This window comes from Bactrocera dorsalis, unplaced genomic scaffold (genome assembly GCF_023373825.1).
Source record: "Bactrocera dorsalis isolate Fly_Bdor unplaced genomic scaffold, ASM2337382v1 BdCtg047, whole genome shotgun sequence".
NCBI lineage: Eukaryota > Metazoa > Arthropoda > Insecta > Diptera > Tephritidae > Bactrocera > Bactrocera dorsalis.
In genome coordinates this window covers 16,175-33,684 of record NW_026038098.1, presented here as the reverse complement: position 1 = coordinate 33,684, position 17,510 = coordinate 16,175, and the positions used below count along the sequence as shown (strand labels likewise).

The window sequence follows — 17,510 nt, the reverse complement described above, 5'->3', positions numbered from 1 at the left end:
TTTGTTTATTTTTCTATTTTCGATTTACATACATACATAATTTTTTTTATAAAGTCAAATATTATTTATTTCGAAAAAGCAATATATGTATTATAAAGTTAATAGTTACATATGAATATCATAATGAATTTAATTTACATATATGTATGTATGCATGTATGTGTTTTATGGCTATAATTAAAATTAAAGGATTTACAAACATTCACAACAATAAAACCTAATGTTGGAATTCATTATGGTTGCATCAGCTGTTGTGCTGTTATGTGCCTTAAGTGAATTCCATTTTAATGCATTCTTTTGTTACACGCATATCTCTGTGAAAGCGTGAATTGTGCGTTGATAGTGACCATTTCGTCTTGAAACTCTTGCTACAGATGGTACACTCGTGTTCTTTTCCAGAAATTTCCGAGTGTCGTGAAGTTATATGTCGTCGTAATGCATTCATCGATTGTAATTTTCGTTTACAAAATTTACATGTTAAATTTTGCTCTTCCACTGAAATGTGAAAATATAAAAGAAGCATTAATCTTTAACTATTTAGATAGAATTTATTAACTTGTGCATCTAAATATGTGGTATCTATTATTAGTCAGGGGGAGCCTTTTACATACTAAACTCTCCCATAAATTTCTATATGTACATAACATTTATGTTTTGTCAAGAACAAAACAATGCAATGACATATATAATTATGATGTAATGAAGACTTCACATTATTTTATTAGCACTAACCAAGCTATAATAAAATATGTTGAGTACTGACAACGACATGACGGGTCGACGAAAGGAACGGTTTCAAATCAGGTATAAATATTTGATTCAATCAAAATAGTGCATAGCGCTGATCTGATTGAGCTGATCGTTGCACTTTCAGTCCCACATATAATATAAAAGATAAGCATACATATTTTTTCGACATTCATTTATATTTTTGAAAATTATAATAAAAGTCTATCCTGCTTATAAATATTACATACATACAATATATTCAGTATATAGTATATTACAATTACTTTTATTTATATATGTGTGTTTTAAGTTTTTGCTTGAATTTCATGTTTTAATTATTTTTATAAATTTTATAGGTTTTAATAATTTCCTCATGATTTAAATGTGTCTTAATAATCGAGATGTGTTATAAAAATATTCTTGATAATATCATAAATCCCAGAAATTGCAACTATTTTTTTTAAAGAAAATTATGTGTTTGACAGAATTAGGGTGGGCTGTCAAGAAAACACAAAATATGAAACATTTAAATGTGAATTTTGATTCATGTTATTTTATACAAAATACTTATTTTTTTTTTGTCCGCAAATTGTACTATTATGATAAGTGTTACTTATCGACTCGAGATATGGAAATTTTCTAATTTCTTACTTTTTTATAGCTAAATTTTCCGGTAGCCAAAACTGTATTTAAATATTCCACGCTATTTTTAATTTTCTCATTTCTTCAAATTTTAATACAGGTATTTTTTGTACAGTTTTTAAATTTCAATTTTGGAATTTATTCTACATATTACCCTAATATATATAGTTTATCGGCAAAAAATATTAATTTCTGCAAATATTTCAAATTAATTAATTCCTCTCGTCCGCAATACACTTTTAAGTTATAAGTAAATCTACATCTACATTATATAATTATGTATGTATACCAATCTGATTTAGTTTTAATTTACGCTAAATATCCTATAAAAATTGTAATACATATCCTTTATACATACATCTGTATTCAATTACTGAAACATGATAGATATTTATTAAATTTATACATCGATATACACATCTACCTCACTTCATTTTTTTGTGTCTTTATTGTTATCAGTTTTAGCCGAAATACGTATTTGCTAGGATTTTTCGAATGAATTAGAAAATAAGCAGATATTATGAATAGAGAGATTTGTGCCTGACAGTAGACAATAACCGAGCTCTAACATTAAAAATGAACCATTATTATCTTCTCGGAGTTTTCATGATGAAAAAATGTGCCTTTAAATATTTGAAATTATAAAATATTAATATTTGTTTAAAGAGTTATTTGTTTAAATGAAGCAGAAGAGGAAGCGATTGTAAACGTATTTGTTTAAAAAAATGTACAATTGTTTGTGTTTAATAATAATTAGGGTTAGCGCAGCACACCATTCGTTAATGTATTATATTAAAAAAAAAATTAAGAAAATCATTAACAAAATCAATCGACCATTGCTTATTAAATTAAACGCGCAACTAATAATTGGATATGGGAATACACTGGCTTAATTAAAATAAATCTACTTTGCACTTTTTAGGTTAAATCTCTAGCATTTTTCATTTAAATTTCATTTTGGTAGTTCCATTACTTTATTCATATTTTTGGACGTATTTATGTGCTTTGCTCACTGGTATTATTATAAATTAACATCGTAGTTTATAGTTGCCTTTCTTGATTGCAGTTAATAACGATTTTCATAATGAGCTTGGAATTTGCTGCTGAGCTCTACCTTTATTTACGTTATTTTCTAAGTTACTCATTTATGAAATAACATGTGTGGTAATTTAACGACGCAAATGAAATATTGTCAATCAATTTTCTGACTTCACTGTGATTTTTTGTTCGTGCGAAATTCGTATGTGCTCGCGTAGACTGTATTTGTTTTTGAAATTTTTGTTGCATAGCTCGCATTTACGGGGCGGTTGAGGCGTATGTTGCGTACGAATATGTCTCCAAAGATTAACCGTGGTTATGACCATTTTGCAAAATTGACATTCTGTCCACTTATTATTTGGCAAATCTAAAAATACACAAAAATAGCACAAAAATTATGTTGACAGTAACTAAACTTGTTTTTTTTTACATACGTCTTATAATTTAGAATAATTTTAAGCTAGTGATCTAGCATTGTAAATCGCCAATAGTTTATATAATTGCGATGAAGTATAAATATTTTGTCAGAAAAAAAAAACGAATGAAAAGAAAATGGTAACATTTGGAGACATATTCATCGTAGTAGACACAAATTTAGATCACAAATTTACAGCAGAAATATATTATGTATGTAGTTTTTATAACTAATAATGTCAGCTTAATTTTTGAAGTTTATAATTAAAAAAATAATTCTAAATATATCTAAAAAAAATAGCTAAGAGGCACTATATGAACTTAATATAAATAAACATCCATTACAAAAACATACATGTACATAACGGATGGTATGGGATTGGGAAATGCTGCTATAGCTTCTCTTTGCTATGTATAATTTCTGATCCATTATGGTTTTCTAAATCGACTGTGTTAGCAAATACATATACCGTTTTTTTATATTTAAAATTACCACAATAACACAATTATCTATCTAATAATGCAGCTTTAGCGGTTCCTAAACAGAATGAGTTTCACATATGTATATAGGGACATAATTACTTATTAAATTCCCAATTCAATAATCAAGAATATAACATAGTTGAGTAAAATTAACTTTTAGTATCAAATTACTTTCTAACATACCTGCCGATGCGCCACCTTTATTATCAATTTTTACTACAGCATTAGTGACACTGCCACCTGATTCATCTAACGTTGTATGAGGTGTTGTTGTTGATGGTGTACTCGTTGTTGGATTTAAAAGACGCCCTATATAAAGAATACAACCGATTTAAAAAATTAATTATTTACATGAATATTTTAACTTTAAATACCCATTTCGATTGTTATTTCTGCGTTTTCTGCATCAGCTTGATGAAATTTTTCCTCAATTTCTGATTCTGTCAGAATTTCATATTCAGATGTGTACTGTGTGACATTTTGAGTGCCCGTCGTGCCACCGTCTTGTGATGTATGCTGCGCACTTCCGTCAGTCAACTGTTCACTATCATCAACTTCGCCAACTATGTATTCGGGTATATCCATTTTTACAGTACCTCGTAGGAATGTCATTTCCGCAGCTTAAAATTCATTGGTTAATAAATATATGCATTTAAAGATTTAAATGTTTAATACATAATTAAATTTTTTCTTTTTACTTTTGACTATCGAAGAATCATCCTTGACACCGTAATCAACGCCTTCTGTGGTGTATATGTTATCATCATCATCTGAGAAAGTCATTTTACGTTTCTTTATCGTATTCGTTGAAGGCAGTGCACCTAAATGAGTTTGTTGCAATTGTTGCTGCTGATGATGTTGCAGCTGATGTGTTGTTGTTTGCTGTTGCTGCACCTGAGTTTGCACGGTTTGCACATGGGGTTGCGGTTGATGTTGCACTTGAATATGCTGGATTTGTGTTTGTACATGATGATGCTGTGTAGCGGTATGTTGCTGTGGCTGCGTTTGCTGCAAAATAGTTGCCGTTGGTATTTCGATTGTTTGCGGTGTAGTCTGTGTTGCAGTCGTTACGTCATTCACGGCTCTAATAGTACTGGGGATGGTTTTAATAAGTTTTTGTTCATCAATAATCGGCGTCGGAGGCAATTTTGGTTTCTCCTTCTCCTCTGCGGTAAGACCTTGCACAGCAAGTAATTCGGCGGTTTGAAGAAATGATTGCAATGCTTCCTGTTGTACATTCACTTCCCCCTAATAAAACCCAAAAATGTTTTATTACAAATTTACGTTGTCCGAACACGGCCATGTTATTAAGTCAAATTATGTTAATGTTGGGCATACCTGATACATAAACTCAATTATTGAGGTGAGATCTTCGAATTTAATAAATTTAAAAATTATTACTGGATGCGGGTGCGGGTTGTCCCTGAATATTTCTTTGAAATAGGAGCTACAGGAGGATAGCACCACTTTATGTGCCTTGATTTTACGTCCATCACAGCATAAACTCACGTCAACAAAATCATCGTTGTTGCGGTGATTGTCCAAAGCATATGTCAAATGTCGAAAATAATTGTTCCAACGTAGCGAGTACTGCTGTGTAGTAGCCATTCTTCATTTAATTGCCGATTTTATAACAAAACAAAAATATTGTTATTTTCTACTGAATATTTTTTAGTATTTTACTGAATGCGGTTTTAGCGCTGGCGCTTTTGCACCCCTCTCTCCTGACGCTAGTGCAAAACCATAAATATATAGTCAGCAGATTAATTTTGCATATATGTGGTTCACTTTTATATCATACACGGCGAACTTTCTGTCTAATAAACTTTTAATAATAGAGTGTAACTTAATTAATTTGTTTTCTTTAAAATTGATACCAAAAATTGTAATTTTTCTTACTTTGCTGGTTTGACAGTCGACCAACTATTAGGAAAATTTTTTTATCTACGCTTGGTTGACATTAGTGTTGTTCGGAATGAAATGTACCGGGTAGTTTGCGAATCGGTTCTCATGATTTAATTCTTATATGAATAAAAATAAACTTTTATAATCAACAGCAATTAAATATGTTGTTTTCATTCGAATTTCAAATAAACATATTACTTAATAAACATACAAAATATTATAAAGCTATAATTAACTAGAATTAGTTATTAACGAAATAAGTTGTATACCGATTAATTGTGTTCAAAATTATCGATTTAATTTTCTATGCCTGTGATTTTAAATACTCCATTTCTGTATTTTTATTTAGCTTATATACATTAAGAAGTAATTATTTTTTATCTAAAGAACCGAAATTCTTTTGAATATACGCACTATTGCCTATTATGTACAAATGTACTTAAAATCAAAATTAAAACATGTTTGTTTGAATGTAATTTGAGTTTATTGCTTGCCAACAAAATCCAATTTAAACTTATTCATGAACTAGTAAAAAATGGAATTCAACGAAATTGATTTCAAAAATAAAGTCACTATGACTACAATTATAATCAGTTTGTGTTGGACGATTCCGAAGTACACAGGTGACAAAGTGTGAAGCTATTTCCGCTCAATTTTACTGAACAGGGATACAACTACAACAGGATACAATACTACAACTACATACAGGATACAAAAGGATATAGTTAACAGTATGTATTAATAATTGAAAGTGTTATTTTTAACACAAAATAAACAATTATTACATTTTTTTAAACAAAAAATGATTTCAATACGCATAAAATGCTGCGTGCAGTTCTTTCAAATATAAAATGTGTTGCGAAGAATTAAATAAGCGAAAAAATGTATAGACAAAAATGATAGTAATAGTTTGAGCTTTTGTAATTATTAAACAAAATGTTCCAAAATTTCCCCAACTGTTTTTAACTCTTTTCGGATAATGAGTTAAAAATCATGTGTACAGAAAATTGTAGTTGTTAAAAATTTATAAATCCCGGTATGTAGTTTTGAAATTAAATTATAATTGATTTATATATGTATATCATAATTTTGTTTTATTTCATCCTCAACTATTTAATAATGATATTTACATATGTAGTTGTGTTGAGAGGGAGTTCCCAAAATAGCTCCTGCCCTTCGGAAAAATATCGGGTGTATAATAGCCAATATATGTAAGGCATACATATATAGCTAATGGTATTTTTTTAGATAAATTTAATTATTTAAATATGTACTTTTTACTAACAATTGGCATATTAAGTGTGATGTATGCGCATGTGCTTACTATTCATATCTGAAGAAGATTAGGTTAACGTACCGTTAATTCCAAATTTGCATTTATAATAAGTTTTTGACGACAAAAATGTGCTAATTGAATTAGATTATCACACACCCAAGTACAATGTCAACGTTTTCGTATTGAAAATGTTAATATGTATATAATTTTAAATACGAATCGTAACATAGAGTTCAATTAAAATGAACCCTGCTTACAAAAGCGCTTTTCATAAACAGCTCGCTGTGTTTAAATTTATATATATTATTGTATATAAGTAAGCTTTCAACAATTTTTAGGTACCAAGTCAATTGTAATTTTTAATACTTTCAGGTATAAAATGCTTATATCACAATTTTTTGAAAACCAGGAGATTTTTATTACCGGGGGGTCAGGTAAGTTTGAAAATCATACATAATCTACATAATGCTCTGACGTCTTAAAAAAAATTTCAGGTTTTATAGGAAAGGGTCTCATTGAAAAAATTTTGCGCTCTTGCACAAATGTAGGTGCCGTCTACGTCCTGCTACGGCCGAAAAAAGGAAAAAGTATTGAGGAGCGTTTAAATAGTATATTAGATTCTCAGCTATTTGCCCGTCTTAGACGAGAACAACCTCAAAACTTACAGAAAGTACATGCTATTGCAGGTGATTGTAGTGAACTAGGTTTGGGCATTTGTGCATCTGATTTGAGACGATTAGAAAATGTGAACATTATTTACCATTCAGCTGCTAGTGTAAGGTAATGTCAACACATAAATTAATATACATATAAATAAATAAACAAATTTATATTTTAATTGAATTCAACCTATTTTTTAATTATTTCATATAAAGTTGCGTCTATTTAAATAGTCACATGCGTCTTGAAATAACACATTTACATTTTCCAAAATGTATTTATATAAATTAATAATTAACAAATAGTAATTACGTTTGAACACATTTTTAGATTCGATGATCCATTGCGCGATGCTGTTCTCATGAATACACGCGGCACTTATGAGCTGATCAAAATCGCAGAAACTCTTAAGCATCTGAAGGTCTTTGTGCACGTATCCACGACTTACTGTTATCCAAATCGGCGAGTTATTGAGGAACAGGTATAGTTTGTCTATATTAATAATAGGAAAATTAAAAGAGAAATCCAATATGTTTCTAGTTTTACCCACCTTATGCAGATTGGCGCACAACTATTAAACTGGCCGAAACTTATGATACTGAACTGTTGAACATTTTCAATCTAAAGTAAATGACTCGAAGCTGTTTTAATATTCGAATAATGAATAGTTTTGCTGTTTTCGCACAATATCCAGGTACGGCGACTTCCAGCCAAACACATACACATTTACGAAAAGTTTAGCCGAACAAATTATCAAGGAGTATAAAGACAAACTGCCTTTACTGATATTTCGACCTTCAATAGGTATATATGTATATGCACACACTATGCACATATTTATTACATTGATGACATATTGGCTACATCTTAAATTTTTCGTAGTTATTTCATCGGTTGAAGAACCTGTTCCAGGGTGGGTGGATAACTTTAACGGTCCCATTGGAATGCTAGTTGCTTGTGGCATTGGTATATTCCGTACAAGCTATGGTGAACCAAACATTATTTCTGACTTTGTACCAGTTGATGTAGTTGTGCGTGCCATGCTAATTGCTACGTATCGTAAGGGTACTGAGGATAGGTTAGTCAAGTATAATATTGTATTTAAGGGTATAATAAGGTATTCTCTACTTGTATTCTATAATATTAGAGATAATGATGAACCGAAATTGGAAGTAGTTAATGGTGCTGCTTCAAAAATTCGTCCCATAACCACTGGCGAAGTCATCGAAATTGGCAAAAAAGTTATAAAAGAAACTCCTTTTGAAAAGACATTGTGGGTACCAGATGGAAGCATAACGCGGTGCCAGGTGTGGAATATGATACGGGTATGTAGTAAAAAATATTTATCTACACAATATTCGGATTGTTGTTTGTAGATAGAATAATTATGTCTTTTTACTGAAAATTAATGTATTTAAATTGATTTCAGTTCTTTACTCTACAAATTTTGGTGGCAATATTTGCAGACTTTGCCTTGCGGTTTACTAATACAAAACCATTGTAAGTTTTAAAGTCAGTGATAATGTTAAAATATTTATAAAAAACTAAATTACGTGCCTACCTCTTTTTACAGCCTTTTAAAATTGCAACGACGTATTTATGCTGCCACATTAGCCTTGCATTATTTCGTAACCACTCAGTGGGACTTCAAGAACGACAATTTCTATGAATTGAATTCTTTTGTACCAGAGTCCGAAGTGTAAGTATTTGTTGTTTATATAACTTTCTGTGAACTTACTAATAACTAAAAAATTTCTTTCTAATACTGAAGCGACAAATTTGGATTCTTACAATACAAAGATCTGGATTACGAACAATTTTTCCGCACGGGTATACGTGGCGCAAGAGTATTTCTGTTGAATGAACCGGCAACATGTTCTCAAGAAGCATTAACACGCATGAAAATCTACAAAGTATTACACTTTCTCATCAAGTTAATCGGAAGTGTGCTGATTTTACGCTTCGTAGCCTATTTTATTTATGATAAATTTTATGCTACTTTCATATAATTCAAATATCTTACACTATTGTCTATATAATTTTTTTGGAATAACACATTAACACATCATATCATGTATTTAATGCACCATCGTCTATCAAAAAAACCTATCCTTTTTTGAATTAGTCCAAATGGATTGTTTAGCGATTTCCTATAAAGATTCTATCTTACAGTAATAAAAAGATACATACTTTATTTTTATATATCTTGGTTTATTTTTGTTGACAAATTTATTACAATTATTTTCTTGCTCTTTGTTGTCCTATACTTGTAGTGGCAATTTAATGCGTTTTATCCATCCATCGCAAACTATCCTTCTTTACATCAAATCTCAACCATATAGGTCGGAAAAATATACGCATATGCATAGTTGTGGAAACAAAAATGAAAATCCTTTTTAATTTCCACGAGATGGTACATGGTCACAAGTTATGCATATGGTACATGTTTCTCAGACTGCACCTTACCATCTTAATAATGAAAAATTGGGCCAGATGGCAAAGTCTTTCTTGTTTAAGAAAATATTTCTTTTTTATTAATATTTTTGTTGTTCAAGTCTTTAGTAATTTTTTGTTTAATTAACATTTTAGCGTAAGAAAATCAATACGCATGTAATTAAAATCAAAATGAAATTAAAAATATTCATTACATTGTTTGCAAGTATAAAAATGGAAAGTTGCGTCATTTTGAAGCTACGAATTTATTTACGCATGCGTAAGCTTCTATTTGAGCACTAACTTGGTGTTTATGAATTAGAACACAAAACGTCTTTTTATGCTTATGGTGCACATGAATACAAATGTAAATGTAATGAAAACATTTTGTGAAATGTGTGTTTATGCATTAATGAAGATGTATCTAACTTCATATGGAACTCATTAATTTGTGTACGCTTGAATTTAGAAAACTTCCAAATAAAGAAAAAAATCGACATTTTAGATTTTTGGTTATAATGTCCCCCTCATGTCCCACTCGTATGTAGACGAATGGATGACAAGAAGAGTTTGCCAATCTTATTCTTTCCTCTCAAGTTTTTGTAACATTTTAAATAATTAGAAAATAATACATTTGAATGAAAACTTAAAAAAATGCTTTAAAATTCTAGAATTTTGTTTGGTTATGTTATGTAAAATACCATTAACCAGTTTAGAAGCATTTCCTGTGCACAATTGATGGGCCGGATTCGTCGTATTCTTGTTTCGAGATCCACATCTGTTGGAAGGTAGACAAAGAAGCAAGGATAGAACCACCGATCCATACGGAGTATTTGCGTTCTGGTGGTGCAATGATCTTGATCTTCATTGTTGATGGAGCCAAAGCGGTGATTTCCTTTTGCATACGGTCAGCAATACCTGGGTACATGGTGGTACCACCAGAAAGCACAGTGTTGGCATACAGATCCTTACGGATGTCAACATCACACTTCATGATGGAGTTGTATGTGGTTTCGTGGATACCGGAGGCTTCCATACCCAAGAATGATGGTTGGAAGAGAGCTTCTGGGCAGCGGAAACGTTCATTGCCAATGGTGATCACTTGACCATCGGGCAATTCATATGATTTCTCCAATGACGAGCTGGATGCAGCGGTGGCCATCTCTTGTTCGAAGTCGAGTGCGACATAGCACAATTTTTCCTTAATATCACGAACAATTTCGCGTTCGGCAGTGGTTGTGAATGAGTAACCACGTTCAGTCAAGATCTTCATTAGGTAGTCGGTTAAATCGCGACCAGCCAAATCCAAACGAAGGATAGCATGTGGCAGGGCATAACCTTCGTAGATGGGAACAGTGTGGGAGACACCATCACCAGAATCCAGCACAATACCAGTGGTACGACCAGAAGCATACAGGGAAAGTACGGCCTGGATGGCCACATACATGGCGGGTGTGTTGAAGGTTTCGAACATGATCTGTGTCATCTTCTCACGGTTAGCCTTTGGATTCAATGGGGCTTCAGTCAACAGGACTGGGTGTTCCTCGGGAGCGACACGCAGTTCATTGTAGAAGGTGTGATGCCAGATTTTTTCCATATCATCCCAGTTGGTTACAATACCGTGTTCAATGGGGTATTTCAGGGTTAAGATACCACGTTTGCTCTGTGCTTCATCACCGACATACGAGTCCTTTTGTCCCATACCAACCATCACACCTTGATGACGTGGGCGACCCACAATTGAAGGGAAGACAGCGCGGGGTGCATCATCACCAGCGAAACCGGCCTTGCACATACCGGAACCATTGTCAACAACCAAGGCAGCAACTTCTTCGTCACACATTTTGTTTTCTGAAAACAAAAAAAAAAATTATTAGTACTGAAATACACACATAAGTTAACGAAATCCAATTTGCTATGTATTTATTGACTTCTTAATTTAAAGTGCCGCTTCTTAGACTCCTTTCCCTTATAAAAGTCACAACTAAGTTTAGACTTTTTATTGCCAATTTTAACGAAAAGTCTTTTTGGTACAATATATAATTTGGAAAAAACGAATTTATTTACAAAACGATATTCAAGCAACCGCGCGAATATAGAAGAAAACATGAAATTTCAATTAAATTCACTACAATTTCAGCTTAAATGTGACAACCTTTGAAATATAAAACGAAGCAATCTAGTAATTTTAAAAATTAATGAAAAAAAAATCACTCTGGATAAAACAAATACAATTATATTCATTATAATAATTTAATATCTGCGCTAATTGTGCGATTGTTTAAAACTTCCATTCAAAAATGGTAAAATCAATGCAAGCATTTTGAAAGGGCAACGCCCGACTTAAAGAAATAGAAAAAATAATCAGCAAAAAAAAAACGGATAACTATCACAATCGTTTCCGAATGCCGGCCGGATCAATATGTACATATTACATTTATACGTACATAAGTGAAAAAAAACTTATTACAAAACCGGTAATAATATATTCGCACATTATATCTCACCTTTTTGAAGTTTAGTTTAAAACAAAATCTAAATTCGTAAATTGACGCACTAGAAGCGTTTTTAAAATTTCACGGTTGTGTTAAGATGCTGACTTGGCAAACCAGAAAATCTCAGCTTAAAAATTGATTGGAGAAGTTCAACTAAGCACTTTGACAGTCCAACAACGAATGGGACGCCGTTAAGTAAAAAATGTCAGTTAAAATTTCTAGACATCAACGAGTGAACAAAACGAGTAGCGAGTGCACCTCTCCGCTTTTTCGAAAATAAACGACGAGAGTGTCAGCGAAACAGAAATCTACACGCCTCTTTCTTTCCTGCTGAACACTAGTTTGTTGTACAATAGAGTGACTGAGAGCGCAATAACTTCCAAGTTAACAAGTTACCTCGCTGAATCGTGTTTTCGATTAACCCTCACTTTTCGCTCTCTAATCTCACTAGCAGTTCGGAGCTCTAGTATAAGCGATACCATTTTCGTGACCATATATGGTCATGTTTGCTGTACTGCAGTGAAAAATCGTAAAGCGATTTCTCGAATTGCCCCTACTGGCAAAAAAGAAGTAACTTCATTTTTCTATTTATCATGTTTGTAGCGCGTGAACAACGCATTGGTGTGAGTGAGTTAGACTACTATAGGAGAACAAGTAGTTAAAGAAAGATAAAGGGAGGGGACAGATGCTCCCAGCCGATACCATAAAAGAGCTTCTTCGACAAAACCGGCATTTTGCCACAATTCTTTATGCGTGCATATGTATATATGTATTATGTATATACATATAAGTGTGCATCTATGTATGGTTTGGCTTTTTTTGTATCGAAAAGGCAACTGACAGAAACGAATTAACGGTTAAAAACTTGGATTTCTTGAATTAAAGAGTGCGGAAAGGACAAGGGCGGAAGAGCAGAAAATGAGTCAAGTTCAAATGTAGGCAGCGTTGTCCACTCTATACATATGTATGCATGTTGAAAATATGTACATACGTATAGATATACAATATTGCAAATGGTTATGTATATACATATACATATGTATTATGACTATCATTTAGGGTGCGGCAAATATAACCATGTTTAGAAAATAAGCCAGTTCCCCACCTACACAACGAATAGTTTTAATATTTTGCCATTGAGTTATTTACTTTAAATTTTTATAGTTTATGAGAATCCAAGTATCTAGTTATTTGGTCTATGTATGTATGTATGTTCGAAAATCCAAGCGTTTAGTGTAATAATTTTCGATTTTTGCATTTGCGCATTGTGTATTTCTGCATGTGGGAAATAATAATGTCGAAGCCGGCTCACACAATTACCTGTTTCTCTCGTTCACAAAGCGACAGCTGTGTAATAGAAAAAAAACTACTAAAACTGTAAATTGTGATGGCCGCCGACAGTCAACTTTCTTTTCTAACTGAATAATGCAAAATGTGTGTGATTTTGCATTGTTATAAATAACTTTTAGTGAAAAGTTGTATTGAAATGAAAGTGAAATCGTTTTTAATTCAAAAACTACACTGCATACAAAAGAGTTTTCGTGTTTATGGCGCAGCTCTTCGGGTGAAACATGTTCAGGCGTGCTAACAATGAACAGTTAACGTGGGAGTTACTGGTAATGTGAAGACGACAAGGGCGTTGGCGAGGTCATTGCCTACTACCTCTACGGTGTCTCCAGCCTGACTCATGCTACTACATACAAAATGTATCTATTTTTGTATATGCATGTATACACATTCGTACCAATGTATGTATGTACGTAATAAATCGGAAGTGGCGCACAATTGGATATTTAAATATATTCCGTTTCCGAACATGCAGGTAAGGTGCCACACCCGTTGAATATAATATTTGCCATGTGATCCAATCTGATAGTAAATGTAGGTTTTAAGTACCAATAGACATTCTAACATAATCAAATGTGTTCACACAGGTGTGTAAACTGCAAATGTGATAAGGTGAAGCACTATCTTATCAAGTTCACACTTAATACGCTCAAGGTCCAGAATTTAATTGCATAACTTAAATTTATGATTTCTGCACATGACATTTTGCAAGTTTTAATCATTTCAGTTCGTTGATAATTTCACTTTATATAATTTTTTTTTAGTTTCATTGCATTCACTTTCTTAAAATTCATAATTTTTAATATCTTTTAATCCAAACGTTTTTGTAAACCTCAGTTGTTAAAATTGTTAACGAATTTCACCGATTATTTCAGATACATACATATACATTTGTATATTTTAAATCATTCCCACTGTTTCGATTGGCACTTTTAATTAAGTCTTAGAATTTTTCACAAATTTCGTTCGTTTCGATTTTTTAATATACTTACTTTTTTAAGTTTTAAGTTTACTAAAATTAATTAATATTATTTGAAGTCTTTTGGACTTTGTGTTGAGTTGCTGCTGTGCTTTTCTGTATCGCACACACTACAAGAACGCAAAATGTAATGATAGCAAAACACGTTAACACGCTCTTATAAAGGCTCCAACTACGCCAGTGGCTCCTTATCAGTAGAGACTTTAACTTTTACCATATATGGATGTGGAATCGCCGGTCGTAGATACTAGAGAATTTCTCGCTTACCGTTTTAACCGGCTTAAAAGCGTGTAAGTGTGAACAGTATGGTGATAGCATATAGAAAGAGATGCACTGCACGGTTTGTCGAATGGTTACTCGCACTCAAACTCTCTCTTTGCTCGAAAAATACGAATAATCAGTGTTGTTTCTGTAAGCCATGCACTCTCAATAATCAAATAGTATACGACTATCAACGCCTATGGGCAAATTGTAGCTAGTTTTTATTCATATCTTAAATATTTTCTGTTTTCTTATTTATTGCTTTTTATCAAAATTTCGTGTTATCAACACAAATGTGATTTCTTCCTGAAATAATAGGAAATTTGGCATATCATAACAACAGAATGATCGGCGTTATTCTGTTATAGCCCATTGTGGGGATGTATATATACATATTTATGTATGCTCTGATACTAATGTACATATCTAAAATAGTATGTTAAAATTTATAATATCTCCTTTGCACTATGTTGAATAATAATAACTTCTGGTTATGTACTTATTAGCAATTATTGTATACATATTTAAAAAAAAACAAAAATCGTATTTCATAATTTATCCCTTTGCACTTCAGTAATGAAATATGCAACATTGAAATATATTTTGCAAGCTCTACTTTGCTCTCAACTTTTCCCTGTACAGACAAAAAAGGAGGCAATAAAGTAACGTTAAACGCGAGAGAGAGTTTTTTTGCTAAAGGCCGTCTTGAGAGGGGAAAGCCGGAAAGTGAATAAGAAATGTCGGCTTAAATTTTCGTTTATTTTGTTTGGGATTTAAAGTAGATTTTCGGTTACAAAATTAACGTTTCATATGTAGTTTTGACTAGAAGACATTATTTTTGCAATATACTCAGTTAGTTAAGAACGAAAATAATTGAATTAATGTTGTTTTTAATTAATAATACTATAATGCGGTATTTAACATTATTTTATTGAAAGGCTTGCAATGGATTATACACATACAATAAGTATGTTTCTTTGCTTGCTCACACACATTTGCCTAAACATATGTATGTATGTATGTAGATTTATGTATCTATACATGATCATGAGGGGCAATGCGTACAAGTTTGGCTTGAATTTCATTGTGACTCACAACTAGATATGGAAGTAAATATTTTTGTTTAACGTCAATACATATACATATGAATGTATATTTATACTTACATATGTATGTATGTACATATGTACGTAAATATCGTTTCTTGCAAGAAGCATAGTGTTATTTTTGAGCACCCTTGCACATTTGGTTTTAAAGATAAAGACCGTCTGGATACTTTTGTATTTACTTTCCATACACATGAATTTGCTATTTAGTTGTGTGTAGCTTTGTATATTTGAATATATGCACACACATACTATACATATGTATGCGTGCACGCGGAATTGCATATGGTTTTAAACGCCGAGTCGGTATCAAGGCGTTGCCGGTAACGAATGTGTGCAATGGTCACAGTTTTACCAGCTGACTAATTTACTTTTCTGTTTTCTGAGAACATTTGTATAATTTTCTGTGCTACTGCCCGTGGTTATAGTCTTTTTAAAGTTGATTCTAAATAAGTCAGGGAAGTTAGCAAACTACAAAATAAACATACACATTACATGGACATTGAAAATAAATTTCCAAAGGTTAGCTTTGTTTGGCGAATTTTCATAAAAAAAAATATAAATAAAGTAAAGCATACAGCTTTGGCTTTTGTTACAAATAGCAGCGACCGTGTATTATTTCTCTTCGCTTTGGTTAAAAAATAATAGTTCGGGCAACGGGAAATATTTTGTTGGTTTCAAAAATTTTAAATTCGCAAATTTGTTAGAAAATTTATTAGTAGCTTGATTCGGAAAGAATGTTTAGTGGTTGGTTATTTTTATGTACAGCAGCTTTGGGATATTGTGGTTAAAAAACTGTATGAATAAAAATTAATAATTTAAACTTCAAAAAAGCAATTAAAAATTGAAAAAAATTAATTTCCAACTCAAACTTTTAATGCTTTATATGTAACCTTTGTATATTACTAAAGTTATAAGAAATTTCAATGTGCTGCTTATCAAAATCTATACGATCAGCTCTGGGATTTCTAATCGTTAAACGACGAAAAAAGTTTAGATAATTGAGAGCTGTTTTTAATAATATGCAGTTTTGCTGCTGCCATGAGTGTTATAAAATTTAATAATTACATTTCATATACAATTTTGTTGCGGGAGTCAGCTATACATATTTATAAAATTTCGTGCTTTCTTTGAACTTTATTACTTCAAATGATAAAAAAATGTGTTTGTAGAAAATTTTCAGGCTGAAACATTTAGACAGCACCTTAAAAGCCATTGTCAAGGTCATTGAATTTCAAAGCAAGAGTCACTTTCATACATACTTACATACATACATAAGTACATAAATATGTACATATATATTCATACATTTGTATGTGAACAATTTTCAATTTCCAACAAATTAATCAAGTTTCTTTCGTCTTCATTATTATTTTTATTGCGGCAACAATACATACGCTTGGTTGATAGTTTGTGTGCTAATGGCCTGAAAGATGCGCTCGAAAGTAAATGTGGTTTTAGAGGCAAATATCAGCAGCAAGTTGGATGATGGTCATGAAAAAATTTCTCTAGGATTTATACATATTTAGTATGTACTATATCTACATATAGATACATACATATAATATTGTACATATGCATGTACATATGTACATACATACATATATACGTACACTTAAATGTATGTTGAACCAAGTTAATCCCAATCCTGGTCGATTTCGAATATTTAATTTCCATAACTTGAATTATTTTTTAGTTATACTTACATATATTGTATATCAGGTTATTACCGGCTTTTAAAC

General features: G+C 31.7%; 3 protein-coding genes across 9 annotated transcripts; 1 reads left to right on the top strand and 2 right to left on the bottom strand.

The window, feature by feature from the left end:
* Positions 1-4: 4 nt before the first annotated feature.
* LOC105222767 (broad-complex core protein isoforms 1/2/3/4/5) lies at positions 5-5,246 on the bottom strand. Of its 2 annotated transcripts, none has more exons than XM_011200222.4 (5): positions 4,645-5,246; positions 4,005-4,554; positions 3,681-3,926; positions 3,490-3,615; positions 5-495 (listed from the first exon to the last, which is right to left on the bottom strand). In XM_011200222.4, exons 1-5 carry the CDS (start codon positions 4,912-4,914, stop codon positions 269-271), a joined length of 1,419 nt encoding a protein of 472 aa, XP_011198524.1. In that variant the 5' UTR covers positions 4,915-5,246; the 3' UTR covers positions 5-268. The 2 variants fall into 2 exon arrangements, with proteins under 2 accessions (XP_011198524.1, XP_049317472.1); XM_049461515.1 differs by lacking the exon at positions 5-495 and adding an exon at positions 906-2,776 and having other exon boundaries at positions 4,645-5,245.
* A 354-nt stretch (positions 5,247-5,600) lies between these two features.
* LOC105222769 (putative fatty acyl-CoA reductase CG5065) lies at positions 5,601-9,349 on the top strand. Of its 5 annotated transcripts, none has more exons than XM_011200228.4 (11): positions 5,601-5,942; positions 6,860-6,921; positions 6,982-7,267; positions 7,478-7,628; positions 7,688-7,773; positions 7,842-7,951; positions 8,030-8,225; positions 8,295-8,472; positions 8,577-8,647; positions 8,721-8,846; positions 8,919-9,349. In XM_011200228.4, the coding sequence occupies exons 2-11, from the start codon at positions 6,867-6,869 to the stop codon at positions 9,154-9,156; spliced, it is 1,497 nt and encodes a 498-aa protein (XP_011198530.2). In that variant the 5' UTR covers positions 5,601-5,942; positions 6,860-6,866; the 3' UTR covers positions 9,157-9,349. The 5 variants fall into 5 exon arrangements, with proteins under 5 accessions (XP_011198530.2, XP_049317469.1, XP_049317471.1 ...); XM_049461512.1 differs by lacking the exon at positions 5,601-5,942 and adding an exon at positions 6,625-6,677; XM_049461514.1 differs by lacking the exon at positions 5,601-5,942 and adding an exon at positions 6,629-6,647.
* A 300-nt stretch (positions 9,350-9,649) lies between these two features.
* Positions 9,650-14,559, bottom strand: LOC105222768 (actin, cytoplasmic A3a). 2 transcript variants are annotated; one of them, XM_011200226.4, is made up of 2 exons: positions 14,415-14,559; positions 9,650-11,431 (listed from the first exon to the last, which is right to left on the bottom strand). In XM_011200226.4, the coding sequence occupies exon 2, from the start codon at positions 11,421-11,423 to the stop codon at positions 10,293-10,295; it is 1,131 nt and encodes a 376-aa protein (XP_011198528.1). In that variant the 5' UTR covers positions 11,424-11,431; positions 14,415-14,559; the 3' UTR covers positions 9,650-10,292. The 2 variants fall into 2 exon arrangements, with proteins under 2 accessions (XP_011198528.1, XP_011198529.1); XM_011200227.3 differs by lacking the exon at positions 14,415-14,559 and adding an exon at positions 12,088-12,262.
* Between the last annotated feature and the right edge of the window lie 2,951 nt (positions 14,560-17,510).